The sequence below is a fragment of the Calonectris borealis genome, chromosome 2 (assembly GCF_964195595.1).
Source record: "Calonectris borealis chromosome 2, bCalBor7.hap1.2, whole genome shotgun sequence".
Taxonomy (NCBI): Eukaryota; Metazoa; Chordata; class Aves; order Procellariiformes; family Procellariidae; genus Calonectris; species Calonectris borealis.
The window spans coordinates 78,003,451-78,024,854 of NC_134313.1; the positions used below are offsets into that span (position 1 = coordinate 78,003,451).

The 21,404-nt window shown below is 42.5% G+C and overlaps 1 protein-coding gene across 1 annotated transcript in view; it reads left to right on the forward strand.

Annotated features, from left to right (window-relative positions):
* Positions 1-21,404, forward strand: part of GRB10 (growth factor receptor bound protein 10) — a 108,459-nt gene that overhangs the window by 69,386 nt on the left and 17,669 nt on the right. The window contains exon 5 of the mRNA XM_075142378.1: positions 15,464-15,620. Within this exon, the coding sequence (XP_074998479.1) occupies positions 15,464-15,620 (157 nt within the window). The remainder of the gene's footprint in view (positions 1-15,463; positions 15,621-21,404) is intronic.

Genomic DNA, 21,404 nt, shown 5'->3' on the forward strand with positions numbered 1-21,404 from the left:
AAGCCGGGGGTGGGGGGCAGAAATGTAATCTTCAAGAGCCAGTGAGCCCGTAGGAGAGAATTTCTAAGGTAGAGGGTTGTGGAATTGGACCACCATTTCGGGCAGTAAATGACCTCTGATTTGCCTGCTGATTTTGTGCTAGGGAAAGCTACCCTCAGCTCTTGTTTTGAGTAGAAAACCAAATGCAACAAATGTAAGTTGGTTTATGAAGAAAGGAGGGTTAATTCCCCAAATTAATAATCTTCACGATGGATTATCAAAATCATTAGGATGTGTCTCTGATGTTTCAAAAGAAAAGCTGAATTTGTCATCTGAAGGTAGTTTCTATGTTGAACCCCAGAATGAAGCTACCTGGTAATTTATCTAAATCAGTCTGTGCACATGGAAAATAATGGTCTTCACAGAGAAGGTTAAGCCATTAGGCTTAACACAGCGCTGTCTGCAGAAGGACAAATATGTTATATGGCATCTAGAACAGGATGAACCTTTTCCATTATTCTTCAAACACATATTTCATGGTATAGCTTGAGTAAGTTCACGAACTAGCTATTTTGTTACGTTTTAAAAAGTGAAATTCATGGAGTGTATAGGTTGGCAAAGCCTCAGTTGATGTGAGCCAAGCAAACTTGGGTTGTTTTCTGTGCAGCTGGGTGCACTGAAAGAAGAACCTGCAGAACTCTGGCAACAAACCCACAAACCCACTTATTTCTTACAAGTTACACTTCGGCTCTGATCAGTGTCTCTTATGTTGAAGGGTGTATGAGTAACAGTTGAACTGAAAATAGTTTCAGTACAGAGTATTTTTTGTTAATACCCTGCAGCTAGCCAAAATTTTTACTTTTGCCATGTGTAATCTTGCGCAACAAGATGGGGGAGTTGTGGAAGAAGCAAATGTTGTGACACTTTTCTACATTGTACAAAAGGCAAGATAGATTTTTCTCCAATAAGAAACCTTATGGTGGTTATGCTAAACCACCATCCGAAGGCACAACCTTCTGAAGCTGGAAAAGGCGATAAAGTTTTTCCCATGTGTGGAATTGTCTCTATGTGAATGAATAAAGGGTGATAAAGAGTGACATTTGCTGAAGTCAGCAGATTTGTGTTGGACACAGTGTTAGAAATGCAGTAATAATTATTAATAGCTAATAATAATTAATTATTGCCAATTATAATTATTAATGCAGTATGTTTTTAATGGACGCTTTTCACATCAAAATAAATAAGTTTTGACGTGTACAACTATGAAGAAATTCTACATGGTGGTTGAATGGAAGAAGTAGGTAATTTGGAATTGTTGTAATTTGAAGAAGAAGTTGTAATTTGAAATCTATAGAACAAAATTTGAATGTATGTTACTAGTTTACATAAATGGAAGACTGTAATAAGCATATAGTCTAAAGGAAACAGATCTTAGTATTCAGATTCATACCAAAACCAAACTAGTGTTTGCGGGGGGGCGGGGAGGGAAGGGAAAAACACTGTTTATATTCATATATACTTATTTATAGAGTAAAGTTTTGTCTAGAAGGGACTATTAAATTATTATGTTGCCCAGGATTCTAAACTGAGATGTTTACATACCTTCTGTTATATGTTGATCTGAGTTGTACTTTTGCCCTTTATGCCTAACCTTCTTAAAGTTGTTCTCATATAGCTTGGTCTGTTTGCCAAGTGCACAACATTTTTTAAAATGTTTTATTTTGGATGGGAATGAAATTAACTCACACATGGAAATAGAAACTTCAGAATAAGAAAAATGTCCAAAGGTTGATCTACCTTCTGCCAGTCAATCTGGAAAAAAAATGAGCTTGTGAAAAGGCAAAATAAACCTGACATCAGTGCCTTTACATTCTCTTTCAGTTTCTCTGTGGTTCAGTTTAAGAAGGTTTCAATGACCTAGATTTTTCTCAGCATAATTCTTGAAGAACATCCATGGTGTAAATACAGAGCCATCAAAATCCTTTAAAAAAAATTGTCATTCGTGCCAGGATGGAAATAAAGTTACTAGTGTCTTTGCATGGTGCATTTCTTTAACTTATTGCCAACAATTTAGGGAGAGGGGGAAGGGGAAGAAGGGAGCACGCTTGAAGGTAATGACTGTTACATGTTATCTATAATATATAAAAATACTTTTTAGTAACTTTCATTGCCTTTCTGAGTCTCAGAAGTGGTCGATTTCTCCACGATCAGCTACAGTAGTAAGGCCACTGTTAAAAGTTTTCCCATTTAATATCATGCAGAATTGGTTTCCAGGGAGTGTCTGTTGTCTTAAAGAAAAGATTCACCCAATATTTGGTCTTTTCCTCTGGGAATCTTTTCCATATCCATTTGCCTACGCTAAACAAAGAAACGAGGCATGTGAGCTATTTGAATGTAAATGTCTTTCTAGTACAGCTAATTATTTGAAATGTTTAATGGGAGTCTCATGAAAATTGTTGCATAAACTTTTCAATTAGAGAGAAGGCTCGTTGATTGCATTTGTGCAAGATGTTTAATTGGGTGGACAATACAGAATAAATACATTTGGAAATTATATCAGATTACCCACTTTTAGGGGGATGTCTATAGGGAGGAGAAAGCTTTGCTTCCAGTCAACTTCAAAGATAAGATAGCTTAATTGGAAGCTGACTGTGCCTTGACAGCTTCGGAGCAGCAGAGGCTTCCATGTAAAATAATCTGAAGCAGATGCTGAATGAAGAAGTAGCATTTTCTTTCATGCAAGCTTTGGCATCAAATCTCTAGCATTATGTTATCTAGTTCTATATCAGGAAGCTTTTTTTTATTGTGACATTGATTTCAGCACACTACCTCATATTTAAACTTGCACAGTTAAGTTCATCAGCCTTTGACAAACGGACTTTAAGTGTTTCTGAAACACTTAACTTAAAGGGAACTTTGAACCACTGTAGCATGGCTTGGGAAAATACTGATGAAAGGTCCTGGGAAAAGGCCCATTTAGGGTTCCTAAACTGTGATCAAACTTCACTAGATTTTTTTATGCTTTTAGTTAATATCGTGGTATTTATGTAACTCTGCACTATTTGTATAAGAGATTACAGGCTGCCAGAAACCTCATGAAGTTCAACAAGGGCAAGTGCAAAGTCCTGCACCTGGGGAAGAACAACCCCAGGCACCAGTACATGCTGGGAGCCACCCAGCTGGAAAGCAGCTTGGCAGAAAAAGACCTGGGGTCCTGGCATCTTGTGAACGTATAAAAGTACCTGAAAGGAGGGTACAAAGAGGACAGAGCCAGGCTCTTTTCAGTGGTGCCCAGTGGCAGGACAAGAGGCAACGGGCACAAACTGAAACACTGGAGGTTCCCTCTGAACATCAGGCAACACTCTTAACTGTGAGGGTGACCGAACACTGGCTCAGGGAGGTTGTGAAATCTCCATCCTTGGAGATACTCCAAAGGCATCTGGATGTCCTGGGCAATTGGCTCTAAGTGGCCCTGCTTGAGCAACAGAGGTGGACCAGGTGACCTCCAGAAGTCCCTTCCACGCTCAAGCCTTCTGTGATCCTGTGATTGTTCTTAAACTTTTATAATGGAAAAAAAAAGGTTAAAGGCATGATGATTTTGAAATATATCATCTCTGTGTTATGTCTTTAATGTTAAGTTTGGAATTATGAGGATAAAGCTCGCTGTTAATTCATTTATAACTACTGAGTGTCTAAGAAGAGTGATCTTTTTACTTGCCTACTGTGTGCCAGCATTATCAATGTAATCCACTTGAACATCTTGTAAGAATTCTGTTAAAATTTACTTTAGGGGGTATTTCTGTGTTGAATGTTTGAATCTTATTTGACCATCAACAGTACTGAAATTAAGCAATGGCAATCAAAGTATACCTAAATATCTGTTCTACTTCATAAATCAGCAAAAATAGAGAGGAGCCAGTCGTCTGATTTATAAATGCTGAGAACCTGGACTAGAGCACTTAGAAGACGATCTGTTCTCATGGGAAATCCTCAGCCTTGGAGGCACTAAAAATGAAATCACTCAAATGCTTATTCAACTAATCATAAGGAATAGTACAGCTTTAGAATGAAAGATTACTGATTGGCAAAAAAGATGTTGGAAAACATTTAAGGGCTATGAAAAGAGGTTTATATGATTCAGTGAAGCTTTGCACTGAAATCTGCTTGCTAAGTGGCAGCGGAATACTGATGATGATGTACCCACAAAGGGGAAAGCCTGGTCTAGGAGTATGGTGTGAATCACTGTGGGGGGAGAATGTACTGATGTCAAGGTAAGAGGAACTGCTTTCGAACAGGTAGCTGTGTTGGTCAGCAGTACAAAGCAGCGCTCACGTCTCCGTGGTGTGACCTGCAATGGGAGATGCAGAGAGCTGACATGTTAGTCGTCAGGGATGGGCTGAGGAGAGGAGTTGCAAGAGAGGAAGGATGGAGCGGTGTGTGATACTTCAAATCAGGCTGCTGAAAACAGTATGGAGAATGTGGGAGAGGAAAGGAGAGGCTGTTACTGTTCAGAGACAGCTACGTGGCCGTGGGTCTTTTAAAGCAACTTGTGTACATGTCTGCTGAACATCTTATTCATTGTAGCTTTAGCAAAGTAACCTTCTTTTTAAAAGTTGGAAGGAAGGCTGCAGACTTCCAGCCGAATAATACCATCTATAATGAGCTAACTGCTTGGCTTTTGAGCCACTGCTGCTCCAGGAATTAGTGCTTGGAAACCTCGGTACACCTACGCGGTAGGGGAGAGCTTCTAGAGGACTTTGTTGTAAGATTGTATAGAGGACCATTTAGTTGCCTTTGTTTCTCAGCTTTTGGTAAAAGCTAGTTGAATCCTTTCTGTTCCTAACAGACTGTATTCAGATAGGAAGCTCCCTGTTTCTATCATGTCATGTACTGCTTGTCACTAATTAAAAAGATGCCGAACATTTTATTTAGTCCAAATTAAATATGCCAGATGTAGCTGATTTAGTGGCTAACAATGATGAGTGAGGGGAGGGAGGGAGAGCTAACACTAACATTATATAGCCGTCTGTTCTCAGGGAAGTTGTTGTGTGTTTTTTTTTTTTTTATTTCTAGTTCCACAAGAGAAGTTGGAGTGGTAACCATGGCAGCAGGGAATTTGTCCCTGTAAGCTAAGCAAAGGGTTGGGTTGTGTGGGTTTTTTTGTGTTTGTTTTTTTGTTTGTGGTGCCCCTACTAGGAGGGCGGGGTATGCAAAATGGTCTCGAGCAAGCCCTGGAGAGGGAACTCGGAAATAGATAAGTTAGAGGCGCTTGCCGTGGAGTTAAAACTCGTGAGTTGGTCCTGCTGTAGCATGCACGGATGGATGGGTGAAGTGAAGCCAGTGAAGCAGAGCAGTGAGAGATGTGAAAAATTTCTTGGTGACCTGGAATCTCTATGCTAGGTGTTTTGGGGTGGGGTGGTTAGACACTGTATGCTAATAAGTCTCTTGTATGGTTGTGTTTGGGTTTCCACCAATATTTTTCTCGCTTTTTTCTCACTGAAAATTAATAATTCTTAGCAGGTTGGAAGGGAGCGAGATTTGCATGGGACTAGCTGCATTCAAGAGAGAATATCCGGCTTAGTCATGGTGACATAACCCCAGATTTTGTATCAGCCCTGGAAACCTTTGATATATCATTCTTGAATTTGGGGAAAACCATTGTTTTCCTCCGATATCTATCCAACCAAAAACTAAACAGCATAGCAGTTTTATGGAGCAGTTTCCCATTCAAGCAATTGCTGAAAATGAGAATTATATATGCCTTGGGGAGATGATAACGTGAGCCGTCTTCTCCCATTGACATAAGTTTTCCTGGGCTAAGATCTGCAGGGGGTTAATTCTGGCCACACAATCGATGCCTACACAGTTGCGCAGAAATACTCTCCCAATGCGAGCAGCTCTGTTAAAAGCATTTATTGTGTGCGTGTGACAAACTGTCCCATAAAACATCCTGAATGTTGCAGGCAGCAACAATTAGCCGATACTCGCTGCTTGAAATCGCTGGCTTCCAGAGCCGGTAGCTTGGGAGACGGGAAGTTAAGCAATATTGCTGAATACTCTAGAGCGAGGAGGCACCTGATGGCCGGGCATTAGGGATGCTTTGCCATGCTGCTGTAGTTAAGCCTGTCACCCACTTGTTATAAAGCACTCCTCTTTTATTGTAAGGGCGGTATGAACTCAGCCCTATCAGGAAAACCTATTGTGGGTTGCGACTGATGCTATCGGGAAATTTATATTTCCAAGGTGTGCTTGAGCTTTTGGGATTTTCAGCACATGGAGGCTGTTAGGCTGTGAGTTTCATAGTGTATTTATTCTTCAGGTTCCCATGTTAAATGGCCATCATTCCTTGAGTGCCTGGAGGTGATAGCCAGTCTTCGTGAGGAGTCTTTCTCCATGTTTTGCCTTTTTTTCCATTAGCTTCCATTATCTTTTTCACTGCCCTAAGTTGCTCTCGTCTTCATATTTTCACACTTTGGTTGGTTGTAGCGCTGTATTGCGTCTCCATGTGACATACCATACTTGATTCTTCTCTGATCAAGCTACGCATATTAAGTTCATAGAGTTTTTCTTAAAAAGTTTCATTTTTTGTTTTGGTTTCCAGCTTCCCCCTCTCTCCCGCCAGCTTTGGTATAACTGCCTGGTCTGGGATGTCAGTGTTAGTTCATCGGGATGTGGAGGGGAATAAAGGGACTCTTGTAAAGACAGATAATTGATTTTTTTTTAATCTAGTGCACCACTGCATGTTTCATGAAGAGTCTTTTTATCCCGCTGTTGTCAATTCTGGCAAGACTTGTCAGATATAGGAGCTGGGGCTTCAGCTGAGAACTTGTTTTCATTAATTTTTTAAATTTATTTTAGCCTTCAGGGCTGCAGAGAAACCCTTAGGAACTCTGCACTTGCAAGCACCAGGGAACAAACTCACAAGTCCTTAAATCCTTGGTTTTTTCATTCCTGGTGATTTCTTTTTTTGGGAGGAGGAAGGAAGAAACAGGTGTGGGAAGAGGGTCTATCTTTGTCTTCCTCTGTATTGCATTCTAAGTTTGTAATTTCTGGCCCGCTCTGCATCTTATGCTTGCTTAGATTCCTTTGCTACCAGACTAGGTAAATTGGATTGCAGTTGTTCAAGACAAATTTCATAACTACCGGTTCTTAAAATAATGTGTTTGTTTTGTCATGTCTGGACATTCCAAATATAGCTTATTTGGCATTGTCCCTGATTGTTGGGCCATTGTTGTTGTTTTATTTAATTTCTGTTATTATATCAACCACAGTCAAAATCCCAGGGTCCCAGTGTATCAGACAAGAGACAGTCACTGCCCCAAAGGTTTTACCATGCATTAAAAATGCACATATTTTCAAATACTAATCCTCAGTTTCCAAAGACATCTTCGAAAGTGGTCTCTGATCCCTTGCCTAATAATACGTGGCTGGACCGGTGTATGCAAATGGAGAGCTGGAGCCGAGTCTAGCTATGTATACAACCCTTAATGGTGTTCCTGTTTTCTGCTCTGCAACCTCTCTGCTCCTTTCCCCTCAGAAAAGCGTGCAAGGGAAGGGGAATTTTGGGACTACCCATGTAGCAGTTGTACTTGAACAATAGTAAATCAAAGTGAGAAGCCAGTTGTACGTTGCCCCGGACCCTATGCTGAAATGGCTTTCTGGCTCATAGGGTGGCCTGGGCACTCAGATGGCAGGTGCCTCAGCTGCAGTTGTCACAGTGTCCTACTGGGAAAGAAGGAGCCATCCAAGTCTTCAGGACCTGCACCATTTTTCTAAATCCCATGGGAAGCTGCTCCCTGGAGCCTTGTTGCGCTGTCTGCCAAGCTTCAAATTAATGTGGTTCTTGTGGTTGAAAGCCTGTGCAGCAAGGAAGATGTGGTAATAATTCCTTTTCTACAGAGTAATTTATAATGGCAAAACAATTTAAAATACTCAGTAACTAGCTTGGTTACTTAAGAATTTTAATCAAGAAATTATTATGGGTTTTCTTTATATTACCCTTTCTAGGGTTATTAGTGACTTAAATTGTGTTTGCAAGAACTCTTCTACTAAGCCTTTCTCTTGGAGCAAATTCAGACAATAAATAATGCATTCTGTAAGCACAGCTGAGGAAGATTGCAAACTGTCTAGGGATAAATTGCACAATAGAATATATGAAAGATAAAGGTTAATGCCAGCAACATCACTTAATGTCTTTCATTACATAATCAAAGGAGTGTAACGGTGCCTGTAACTTTTTTTTTCCCCCATACGTAAAGGATCTTGAAACTAGAAAGGATTTTTGCATGAAAAGCAATTGCTGTTGGGAGAAGCTGTGTGGAGAGCAGGGAGCTCATTTACAGACTTATAATCAAAACTAATGGGAAATGCTGGGTGGGGGAGATGCAGGTGAAGAAGAAAATGTAAGCTGCCAGTGCTGCGACCAGAGGAAGAGTCTGGACCCCCAGATTCGGGGATGGGTGAGCTGGCTGTTGCTGGGCTACCTTCCCACTGGTGTTTACTGGTACTCTCTCAAAGCCTATCCAAACTGCTTCCCAAGCTTTCTCTCTTCCAGCATCCCGCAAATACCCAGAAGCTTCAGCAAAATTCATAAAGGCCTGTTGTACTCTTAAAAGGATTGAAAATTAGTCTTTCTCTTTTCTTTTACCTAAAAATGAGAGGCAAACGAGGAATTGAGTGGGAAGTCGTGAAAATGTTGAACGGGTCGAATGATTTATCTGAACAAGTGAGCATTAAACCAAAGGGAAAGAGTGAAACAGCTTTTGGGGATACTGTCACAAAATCGGTGTGTTGTCTGTATGTAGGTGTGTATCACTTAAAACTGCATTCTGCTATTTATATTTGTAAAATAATGGAAATTGTAGGGTAGCAACACAGTTTCCAAACATTCAGCCTCTAAGTATGTGAGCACACATTGGAATAAATCTTTGTTCATGCAGGCAGTGGTAATGTCTTGAAAACGTGCTCTGTACAGTCTTTTCTTAAAAGTACATTGCTCAGTTCACACCTTTGTATGTAAATAGCTGAGATTTCTGAAGTTTATAGCCTAAGCCTATACAGAGGGCATTAGTACTTCAAGTTTTGAGAAGATAGAAACAGATAATGAGTATAGACTTCATCTGGTGTCTCCGTGACAAATAGCCATTTTCACACATAGTTTTGAATGAGAGGAGGAAGAGCTTTGGCTTGTTTTTACAATATTTGGGTTTTAAACTTTAGTAGTATCCCAAATGTGCTTCTTGTATATGTTCCTTTAAATGTGCTTTGTGTATATCCAACATCACACACTTTGCTTATTTTTTTTAAGCTCAAATGTCAACAATTGCAGTGTGTAATTATGCCAGTAGTGCAGAGAGACATGTTTGCTTGATTAGTCACCGTGGCCTGAATTCAGCCAATATAGCTTACGGCATCCAGCTGAAGTCCAGAGTCAGGAGCCTAGATTCCCTCTGCAGCTAGCAGAGGCACAAATGCCTTTGTCATGTGCTTTAGCTCTTAAGTTACCCTCTCTCTCCCCCTTAGCTTCAGGAGGAATTTAACTCTCTAAAATTACCTGGGGTGAACATGGGCCTGGTGGGCGTTCATACATGACAGGTTCGGAAGCGCTAACCCTCCAAATATAGATGCTGACTTGAACCCGGCTCTAATCCTGCCCTGCCCTTCTCTGCCCACACTGCTGTGATTCCCAAAAACCTGTCTCGCTGGTACGACCCTCACAGAGTTCATGACTTTAGTATTGGTGTTTGATGACCATCATGTTTGATGAACATATGATGATACTGTGATTCCCCTTCAAGTCAAGTTATTCCTCTGACTGTCGGAAATGGGTTTAAAATTCAGTAGCCCAGCAAAGAGGGACAGAATCAGGGTTTTTTAACATGGCCAACTTAAGTCCTTTTTGTTTTTTTTTTATTTTTTTTAAGATTGCTGTTCTGAATATGAAAGTCAAGGACTAAGATCTTGGTCTTACAACAGTTGTTCTCCTTTGTTGTTCATAGGCTTTTAAACGTGTACCTAAATATAGCATATGCCAGAGGAGAGAGTTAATGTTGCTATGAGAACCTTAACCTCAGCATTTCCTAGGGTTTATATGTAGGGAAAAAAAGCAATGATCAAATAACTCACAGTTGTTTTTCTTTTATAAGGAAATACTATCTGATGCCTTGTATGCAAGTGATCCTATCTGCAATGTATTGCTGTTACTGCTGCTGTTTGTCTGAAGGGCTTTTTTCCTGCATGAGCTGTGCAACAGAGGAGGCAAAAAGAACCATAGGGTTGACCTATATATTTATTTCATTGCAGCACTTGAAATTCCCATGTCTAATAAAGCTGCCTTAATGCTGCTGGGCAAGTAAGGGGGGGACTGGCTGGTGCTCCAGTGTGTAGATGTGGTTGACTGAATTGCTTGCCTGTCAGGTGTGCACAGAGCATGCTTAGAGGCTTTTCTTTATCAAAGGTTTGCAACTTTAGGAAGCAAAACCTTCCTTTTTTGTTACCTCTTCAACTAGAAAAATAGCAGTTCAAGGGTAACCTGCATGCAGAGCTTGAGTCTTCAGCAGCTTTGAGTTGACTGATCCTAATTGAAAGCTTCCCCATTCCTCCAGTGACTTTGACTCTGCTCTTGTGAGCCCATGAGCTTTGAGTATAGAAAGCTTTTGGAAAAATGATCTCATCAAAACAGGGTTCCAGTGAAAACAGCAAGTACCTGCCTGGTAGATAGGTGCCTTCTGCAATAAATCGTTCATTCTGCTTGCACAAGATACATGCATTTCAATTCAATTTTCTTTCTGTTTGCCTTACTGATGGTATGGTTCTCATGTCTGAACAAATGAGTGAAGTCCGGGGATGAAAGTCAAAACTTGCTGGACTGATTTTCAGTTTGTGCAGCTCTTGGTAATGACTCTTCAGTGTATTTTAATGGCTTCCTGTGATGTCTCTGACATCTCTTATAAAGGGAAACTCTTGAAGAACTAGTGTACTGAAACCTTTTATCTGTTAGATTTCAGTCAGAGGGCCTTCTGATAACTGGTACTCTCTCCTTATACTTAAGTTTGGAGTCATAATCTAGGATAACAAAGGTTGGTTTGCACTGATATAAATTACACCGTGATTAATTTCAGATTGTAGAATGCAAATTTGGATCCATTTGAGGCCGAAGATCTTCAGCATAACATCATTTAAAAGCGTGAGTTTTTATGATAATTCTATATCGTCAGTGTTTTGCAGAAAAAGGAAAATAAAAAAAGCACAAATAGAAAAGTGGAGAAGTAGTAACGTGACTGTGACACGACTGGGGTTTTTTTTGTCCTTGTTCCTAATAATGTTTGCATTACTTGATGCACACAAAATACTGCAGTGAGGTTGAGGAACTGAGGCTGGAAGATGAAACAGCCATGAGGGTACTCAAGATATGTGACCCATTCTATGAAACCACTGAAGTGATGAATATTAATGTTCTTTTAAATTTTTAATTTTTAAGTCTTTCTGTCTTTCAAAAAAGAAGAAAAAAAAGAAAGCTTGGGGGAAGAATTCTTCCCAGAACAATGGTGCAGTCTGTTATCTGCTCTTTTGCACTGTAAAGCACTGAATGTTCAGCCAATATAGTCCTCTGGTTGGCTTAGCATTCTTAACCTTAATTTTGAATAGAAGGTGCCTTGTGCTGCTGACGTAATTAGGGCCTTTTGTAAATCACTGTTGCAGGCAGTCTGCTGTTGCATTTCACTGCATTTCTCGGAGGGATGCAGGGCAAAAGTGTCAGACTAACTTTCTGAACCTCTCTTCAGGCTAAGTGTTTTCATTATTGGAGTATTTTGTTCAGAATGAATTCTGCTTCATTTTCCATTGTAGATAATAAGCCCCAAATCAATTTTGCAAGTGAAACAGTGTTTCTGCTGTCAGAAGTTTGAATAGGGAGCCCTTAACATCTTAAAGTAGGAGATGCTTCCTTGAAAAAAAGAAGGAAAAAAAAAGATAAGAAATGTGAGAGGGTTGGATTTGACCAATTGACTTTAAATTACGTCCCCTCTGTGATACAGGAATATTGTTATCTGCCTCTTTTGTCACAGAAACGGTCAGAAAGTTTGAGCTGAAGCTTTGTTGTCGAGCTGGTTTCATATTTGTGGTTATACGTGATGCTCTGCAACGTTGTGTAGGGGCATAAAATCCCCTTACCTTTCACGTAAGCCTCTTAGGGACTGTTGCACAGGGTCCGCAGAGGCACAGGGTTTCATCTCACTTCTGTCCCTCTGGGGCAGGGTTCAGCTCAGGCCGTTATGTCCCCTCCTGATGCAGTCCTTTATATCCATGATGTCAGTGGTGATACACGGCCTTGCGCTGTCCTTGATTGCAAACACAGCACTATTAATAGTCAGAGAAGTTAACTTGCTCATTTCTGCGTTCACGCCATCCGCCCACTGAACCCTCGTCCCTGGGCTTTAAAGGCATCGTTAAAAAACCCCGCCGCTGACCGTCCCCGGGAATGAACGCACTCACATTTGCAACATGGCTCTGACAGTCGCTGTGGTGTGGGAATAGCGGGGCGCTGCCTGCGGGGCCTGACTCGCGGGAGGAAAGACGGGGCGCTGCAGCAGGGTGGCACACGGAAGAACAGCCTGACGTTGTGCTCCCCGTACCTGCTCTGAGGTGCTGTTGTACTGCCGGAGGGCTGGCATCGGCTCAAACTCGGGGCAAGGAGGGGAGGGTGGGACACGGACCCGTGACCCCTTCACTTCATACCGAGGGAGCACGGCATGAATGAGCATGAAAGACAGCTGCAGCCTTCTTCCAGTGGCCATACTCTGTTAAGTCTTTCCGTGCTTGGGAGCAGGAAAAAGTGTGGCGGTTGTCTTACGGCTCTTTTCCACCTACAAGGACTTGAGAGGCACCCTCAGCAGAACAGCTTTCCCTCTCTTCTGGGGCTTGGCAAGGATCAGGTGCGGCCTGTCCTATATTGCTGCCTCGTTCCCCGCAGGGAAGGAAAAGAGGGTTTTTTGTGCTTCAGGTGTTGGAAATGTGGCGATTCCTCCAGCATATGCTGGGGACAGGCTCCCCTGTGCCGGCTGAGGCAGAGAGTGCAGGGCTGTGCTTCTCGGTGACTAATGAATGAATGAATGATGTCACCAGGTTGGTTCCTGAGGCAGGAAATCCGTCCGAAATAGTTTAGTTTCAATACAGAAAGTGGAGTCATGCGCAACGAGTAAGCTGAAAGTAGACAGGAATTCCTTCACCATCACCTTTTCGGTTGTGTCACTCCTTTCCAATCTATCGCGATAAAAAGTAGTTTACAAAAAAATTCAAGTGGTTATGAGTCCCTCCCCATTCCCCACTGAAACCGAATAAACCGGCAACTTTCTGTCTTGTGAAGTATTGGCTTTTCAGCGTGCTTGCACGTCCAGAGAGGGAAGGCGAGAGCTGCGCTCCCCTGCTGCAAGCCGATGTAATTGCTGTTGGGTGTCGGGGGCGCTCACTCGTGTCCCTCTGCTCCGTGGCAGAGCGGGCGGGTGCCGCTGCTCTGTGCGCCGGTGAAATGCGCCGCTTTGCTGCAAAATGGGCGCTAATTACAGAAAACAGACTTGCCCGCAGGACGAAAAACGGACGCACCCCCCCGCACCCCCCCCCCCAACAAATCTGTGTGTGTGTGCGTGAGGATGCCTCTGACTGGGTTAAAGTGTTGGCAGGAGCGGGAGCGCAGCTGTAACATTGTACAGCATGCATACCTTCCCCAGAGCTACAGCAACCGGGATTCCCCCTTCCCTCCCCTCCCGAGCCCCCTCTGAAAGAGCTGGCTCATCCCTGCTGTCAGATGAAGCCGTTTCCTGAACGCGCGGGTTTGAGTCACTTGGGCGAGATGAGGCTTTAACTCCTCCCTCGCTGGGCTTGAATTTGTACGTAGCCGGGGGAGCGGGGGGAGGCGGCGGGCGCTGGGCGTGCGGCGCTGCCGCCGGCCCCTCGTCCCCGCCCCGCAGTAGCCCGCCCGGGGGCAGCGCGTCCCGGGGTCCGCCGCGGAGCCGGCTCCGGGGCCGGCCCGGCCCGGCCCGGCGGGGAGCGGCGGGAGGAGAAGTTCAAGTGCTTAAGTTGCAGGCAGATGGGATGAGGGGCGGGCAGGCCGGGCGGCGGGCGGGCGCGGCGGCGGGGCTGGGCAGCACGCGTGCCTCCGCCGGCGGGGCTCCGGCCCCCCCGCCTTTGAACTCCCGGGCTGCCCGAGGGGTCTCAAGCGCCCGTGGGTGGTCACAAAACCAAATTTCCTTTGTAATTTCTTTTTTTTGGGGGGGCGGGGGGGGCGGGAATAATTTGGAAGTCTGATAGTGTGTGGGAAATGATTACATCAGTCGGAGGGAGGGCTAGGATTGGTCTACACAGTGTGGTTTGATTCACTACCGCAAAGATTGCGTGTAACCCTTTGAGTGGAGCTCTGGCAGAGTTGTTTCCGTCCCCAGAAACAGTCCCCATAGCAGGGACTACGTGACAGGTACGGTACCGCCGCCCGCCGACGCCACCGGCACCCCGGGCGCCCAGCCCTAGGCTACAAAGGGTCGGCGGAGGCAGAGGACAAACTCTCTCTCAAGAGGCAATCTCTGTTTAAAATGCCATCTTGCTCTTCCGACTGCTGCCTTTTACGTGCCGTTGAGGTAAGATTTTCCGTATCAAATTACCCTCCAGGTTTTTGTTAGATTCGCCTTCCCTTGCTAGGATGCGGAGCGTTGGAAACGCGGAGTTGATTTAAATCTCGGACCTGCACGTTGGCCCGGAGAAATAATTTTGCGGCAAGTGTCTCTGGGTTGAGCAGAACAATGCAAAGAGGAAAGCATCTGTATAATTCAGGAGGTGGGGAGAAGGTTCCTGACTTGTTCTCTAATCTCCATTAATATTTAGGATGTGCAGCGTATGCACGTTCGGTTTTGCACCACTTTCAAGCTAGGATCAAAAGAGAATTCAGGGCAGGGAGAGAAATGTGTGGACTGTGCTAGCTAATTGATCTGTCGGCGAACTGCAAGTGGGACTTCCCCAAGCGAAACAATCAAAAGTTAGTGGGGAATAAGAGAGCCATTTTTAATCTTCGGGGTCTTGGCCTGCTCCTCTGTAAATGTTCAGAGGCCTCCGACGGGATCGCAAAGAAAATTGCGCGTGTTTGACTGGATGTAATTTCTCTTGCCCACCGTTGCCGAAGTTCTCTCTTGATACTGTTTCACGTTTGCTTACCTTACACAGCTTTATACAGAACCTGCTTGCTCACTTTTTCTGTGTATGTGGTAATTTTAACCCTGCTGAATCTTTGTTTAGTGCAGGGAGGTGTTGGGGAGGGGGGAGGGGAAATAGGGCAAGGGGGCATCAAGGGAAAGTGTTATAAAGTGAATCATCCATGTCATTTGTCCTGGCTGCCAAGGTGCTTGGAACCGTCACGCCAAGAGGATGCTTTTTTACGGTAGCTGTGTGGTTTGCCTATGTTCAGAGCTGTTGATCTGTAAGTGTACCCTTTATGTTGCAGGATGTAAAAGTCTTTAGTGAAGATGGAACAAGCAAAGTGGTCGAGATTCTAGCAGACATGACAGCCAGGGACCTCTGTCAGCTGCTCGTTTACAAAAGTCATTGTGTGGATGATAACAGCTGGACTCTAGTGGAGCATCACCCTCACCTAGGATTAGGTAGGGAACGGTCAAAGGGGTGGCATGGTTACCTGGGAACATAAAATGTGTAATTCGTATTAATGTGCTTCCAGCCGGAACGTTTTCTTTCCACTGCTTTTATTTGTACAATTAGCTGAAGTCACATACGTGCTTTTTGTGTATTACAATTTGATGTGTTAAGCATTTAAGCCATTTTAAGTCCTTCTCTTATTTCCCATCCTCTGGTTTTTTTATTATAAAAAAGAAAAATAATTGTCTAATCTTCGCGCTAGCGCTCTGTTGCTACCTTGCTGTGTCTGAAGCTATTGCAAATAAACAGCTTAGGCAAATTAAGCTTGATCCTTAGAGTACCGGGTCCTGTGAAACAGCTCAGCTCATCACCAGCTGGGAGACCTGGGTGAACAGACTCAGCTTTGCATACCTACAGTAATGCTTATGAAAGCTAGACATGCTGAAGTGGGGGAGGGGGTTGGCTAAACTTGACTTCAGGCAGGGAAAAAATGGTGGCACCACCCGCAAATCTATGGGCAATTTCTGGACCAGCAGTGGCATCTGCTCTCCAGGCAGCAGCTCCTCCACCTGACTGACATTAAGGTGTCATGGTTACAGTTTCAAGAAGGCAGCAAGAGGAAGAACTGTGGGGAATTAAATAACACCGTGAATTGGTTTAATTACAGTACCTGAAAGAATCTCATGTTATTCAGTCTTGCTTTTCCTGTTATTTTGTGGCACTGATTAGTTGCAGGGTTCTGCTGTGCAGCTTGCAACTGCATCTCGCTCAGATACGCTGTCTATAATTCTGCATAGCATACAATAACGCTTTAGAAAGTGTAGCATTTGGAGTATTAGTCGACACACTTCACGGGGAATTTTTTCTAGAAAATAGAGGAAGACAAATCGTAAGCTGCGATCACCAGCACTGGAATTGTGAATGCTATCTGTAGCTAACAGAGGTTTTTTTATGTCTAAAAATGTAATTCAGCACCCTTACAAATAAAAAAAGGAATTTGCTGGAGATGTAATGCCCTAAACCGATACTGTTAAACACAGATAAATTCACTGCTCTACAGAATAGCACTCAAAAAAACCCAACAAAACATAGGTTATCCTGATTATTTAATGGTTTTATTGGGTATCTCTCCTAATATAGAAATATGTGAAAAAATTAACATAAAACACTCGTTTGTATATGCCTGTGATATACTTTCAGTTCCGAGGACATAGGATGAGGTGAAGAATTAAGGTATAAATTACAGGATCTTTATCTCCGTAGCTTAATATGCCACATGCGCACTTCTAACAACCTTTACAAATTTTCAGTTTTATCAATGCTCATTAAACTACCAGGCTCTTTTTCTATATTCTCTTTCCCATCATTGCTGATTACCAAGGTATTGTGTAAACAGAAGCCTTCTCCTTTGTAACCAACATCCTTCTCCTGCCAGATTCATTCAATGATGCCACAATTCAGTGTTTGTGACATCACAATAGCTTCCATGGTGACTAATTGTGCTGTCAAACTCTGGTGTGTGACATCTCTGAATGAATCGGGCAGGAGGCTGATTAGGAAATCAAAAGCTTCTGTTTACACACAAATAACTTGGTAATTAACAATGATGGGAAAAGAGCAAGATACTTATCGGGCTGCATTTATATACATGGGGACCTGCCTGCCTTGGACCTCTGTTTCACACTGAAGCACAAAGCGGGGCCCCGGCTGTCCCAGAGAAATGGGGTGTGCAGGTTGGGGCTTCAGCAGCCGCCAAACTTTGTTCCGCAGGGACTGCTCCAGGGCTGTCCTCTGCAGGCCACGCAGTAGATCTGTGTGAAAAGTAATGCAGCCTTTGAGGGGGTAAAGCAAACAGACAAAGAAGAAGTATTTAAAGCGTCAAAAAAAGATGTAATGACACAGATTTCACATATTTGAAAGGATGTGGACAGAAAAGGGAGTAAGAGTTCATTTAATGGCAGACAACAACATCCAGTTTCTCGTACTTGGGGACCAAAGTATACACTGTGACATATTCAATAAACTTTAAACACCAACTTTCATGCGTCCACCCAGTTTTGGTTGCAGTTTGATTTTTTTGTTATACGGATGCTTACTTCTAGCTTCTCAGTAGCTTAAACGCTTCCCTGAATTTCAGAGACTTGTCAGTTCAAGGTAGTAATCTGCCTGCACCTTAGGTGAAGTTACTATTAGGTGATGTTCCATATTTTTCCCTCTAGAAATATGATTGCTTACAGTACATCTGATGTTATCTGAAACAATGGCGAACAGATACTCAGCAGTGTGGAACGAAATATGGTTTAAGAGCAGTGAGAATTCTGTGTTTCCAGAAAACATTATTTCTTACTCAAGACATCCTTGCTGACTTGGTAATCTTGAAGCCTACCAAAAGAGGAGAGTTCCTTTATTAAGTTCACTATCTTTTTTTTTTTTTCCTCCTGGTCTTGCCTAATACTGCTTTCCAAAAGAGCTCAGTTTGCAAAACCAGTTCATCTTTTTGCTAGACTGAGGACAAGAGCTAATTTTTTAAGTCAGCTGCATATTTATCACTATGGTGATCTTCTAGGTCCCAGTTTTTAAGGAACCTTCACCTGACTGCTTCCTTTGCATGCGTGGTCAAGTGTATTCCAAATAACACGCGTGCCTGCAAATAACTTCAAACAGTTATTGGACTTCACAAAGTATATTTGTGTTCTCACTGGAGGCAATGGTGTGACAATTTATCATCAGACTTGCTTAGATGTAACGTGTGGAAATGGTTCCTGCTGCACGGTACCACTAGTATCTAAAACATTTGGTGGTCAAGATTTAAGCAGTCTGTGAAACTTGAATTGGTCCCATTATTTTGTTTGCAACTAGAAATACACCTAACCTGTTCATAAAATGTGGTATTCTCCTTATGTGCTACTGCATGCTTAACCATCATCAATTTAGGATGGGGACTGAGATATCTGTATTGGACATTAACAGAAATAATAATAATAATGGAGGCAGGCTGTCGTGATAACATGTGTCTCAACACTGAAAGAATCCCTACCTACAAACCTCATTTTTCCAGCTCCAGAATTGACTGTCCATCTTATTTAATATAGTTGAAGCAGGAAAGAAAAGTAGTAGGGCTCTGAAATATATGTAGGGTTAGGAGAAAGAATCACTGCATAGTTTCGTACATAGGTTTTCTTCTTTACATGTGCATTGAATTTGATTTGCCTTAATCTGAATGAATTAAAAGTGGAACAGTTAGACACAGTGCTTGCTAAAATATGAAAACAGGGCAGACTATTTCACACTTTGGTCCACCTGTCATTTGTAGTGATTCTCTAATTGGGAATTTTGGGCCATGCCTGCAAGTTGTTCATGATGGAATCCAGCTCCTTTTCCCATCTTGTATCAGTTCTACAGTTCTGTATAAGTTTAGATAGTAATACAGGGCAATTTTTGGGGGAAAAAAAGTCTGTCCTGTTCTTCTAGGAAGTGTGTAGAGGAGACTGAGTTGAGCCTATCAAAATAAACAAAAAGGAGACATTTCTGGTCACTTCAGCAGCTATGCCACTTGAAGACAGACTGACCTATTGAACTTAATAGACTGATATCTGTGCTTCTAGTTTTGTAGCAAGAAGCTCAAAGCAGGGCTGAGGTTGAGTTGCTGGTGTGTCGAGTGGTAGTTCATCCCATTTGTACTAACCGAGTGCAAATTACCAAGGACTTCCCAAGTGTACAACTTCTATGACGTACTAGCAAACTGACCAGGACTAGCTTCCTTTTTTCATGCATCTGCTATGAAATGCTGCACCTTTTCTTCAAGATGGCTTTCACCATCAAAATGAAAATGTAAACACTAAATCAGCAGGAGTATCACCACAGAATCTCAAGGGTCTTGATTTGGTAAAGAAATACATCTAGGTCACTTGCCTAGATGTGATCTAAGAAACAGTCACTGGCTATATTTACACAAACTAACAATCAAAATACTAAACGAATTGGCAAATGTTCATGTATACTGCACTTTCTCAGGACAGGCTGAACAGGACATGGTTTGTCCCTGCCGTTAGGCGAGCAATCTTCAGTGCGTTAGGAAAGCAAAGACCACAACTTCGTGCGATGACAGAACAGGGAATAGCAGGACATGTGGTCTTTCAGGGTTCAGACTGTGATGAAGATTCATATCAACATAATTAAATGTTTTTGGAGGAAGCGTAATTTAAAAAACAGAAAGGCCCTCCACCCTCATAGGCCCGTCGTTCCTCATCACGTGTTTTTTGCAGGAATACCTGCGCTTTCAAAAAGCCTTCTGCAAAATCAGTTTTAAAAGCATCCCGGTGTGCCTCTGGGATGTTTTTTGTTTTCATTAGCGTATCTAAGTTTTCAACATCAATTCTTCATTTTCTCAGTGTGGAGGAGATTTGACTTAACTGGTTGCCTAAAACCTTGACAGTAGCAATAGATCAGCAGCAATACCTGAAACTTCACCTGTAAAGCCCCTAGATAATGTGAAGGTTTAGGTGATGAATGCTCAGGTGGTGCAAAATGTTCTTAATTAACTGATATCAACAGCAGTATCGCAGCGTACGTTAGTCAAAGAACTACCCCTTAAAAGTGGTGTTATGGCTGATGCACTAAGAAGCAGTTCTTCATGTGAGAACAGCCCGGTATGGAAAATCTTCAGCGTTACCTGCTTGAAACACAATCTATAGCAAGGCTGGACATAGCAAATGCACGGTGAATGCTGAAGTCATGAATGAGCTGGTGATGACTGACAGTCTAAATGCAGGTGAAAAAGACAATGGGATCATTCAGAGATAGGTTAAATTTTCAATTAAAGAATTTACGTTAATCTGCTAAGTTGAATAATGCAAGTGACATTCAAGAGCTTGCTACTTTTTGAGATACCAATGACTGCTTGCTTCCTATCCTGAAAACACCCCAAGAGAACTTGGGTGGCAGCCTGGCATTTCTAACTGTGGGAACGCGAGGATGCAGGAATACGAAGTGGGGAAGGGACTCTCCAAACTTTTTTGGCCAGCAAGTCACACGCGTTTTGGATAGAGCTTTGTGAAAGTTATTTTTTGTTTGATCTCATTTTTTATTTCCTATTATATAAGGGATGAAAATACTGACTAGTAAGAGTTTTGAAAAATACCTAAATATTTTCTTGGAAACTTTTGAAGATTGGCAAGATAATGAGTTCATTAAGTAGTGCACACTTAGCCCAGTTGCCTTCTTTTGAGTTAACTGCTTTCAGTGAATTGGATTTGTTAAGCTATCTGTTCATGCTTTGATGTGCCATTCTTTTGACCAGAGAAGTGGTGGTTATGGGAAGTTACCTTGTAACCAAATCTAGAGCAGAAAATTGCCCTGTCATGTGTACAAAACATTTGTCTCTGTCAGTATTCCTGTAAAGTAGATCCTGTGGCCTCTTTCATAATAAACCCCATTGTCTAGCATCTACAATAAAGGCCTGAAGTTCACCTTGAAATGAACTGGTTTTATAGAGTGTGATCAAATAGGACACTGTATTTCTGTGATAGTTCAAGACCTAACGGTGGCCTTTCCGAAACATTTTTCCCCTTAAATCTGTCCACCTTGCCAGTTCCACAGCATATAGCCAGCAATAAAAGAGGTTTGTGTGTATTATTTAAGCTACTGCACACAAAATATCTATGTTCTTTCCTTTCTCAAATGTCTGTGCTTATGAAGCCCTGATGTAGGAAATCTTTGACGAACACTGTAACGTTAAACTTTGTAATGCTTACGCCCTAGTTACTTGAAACGCCTCATGGCAGTATGGTTTG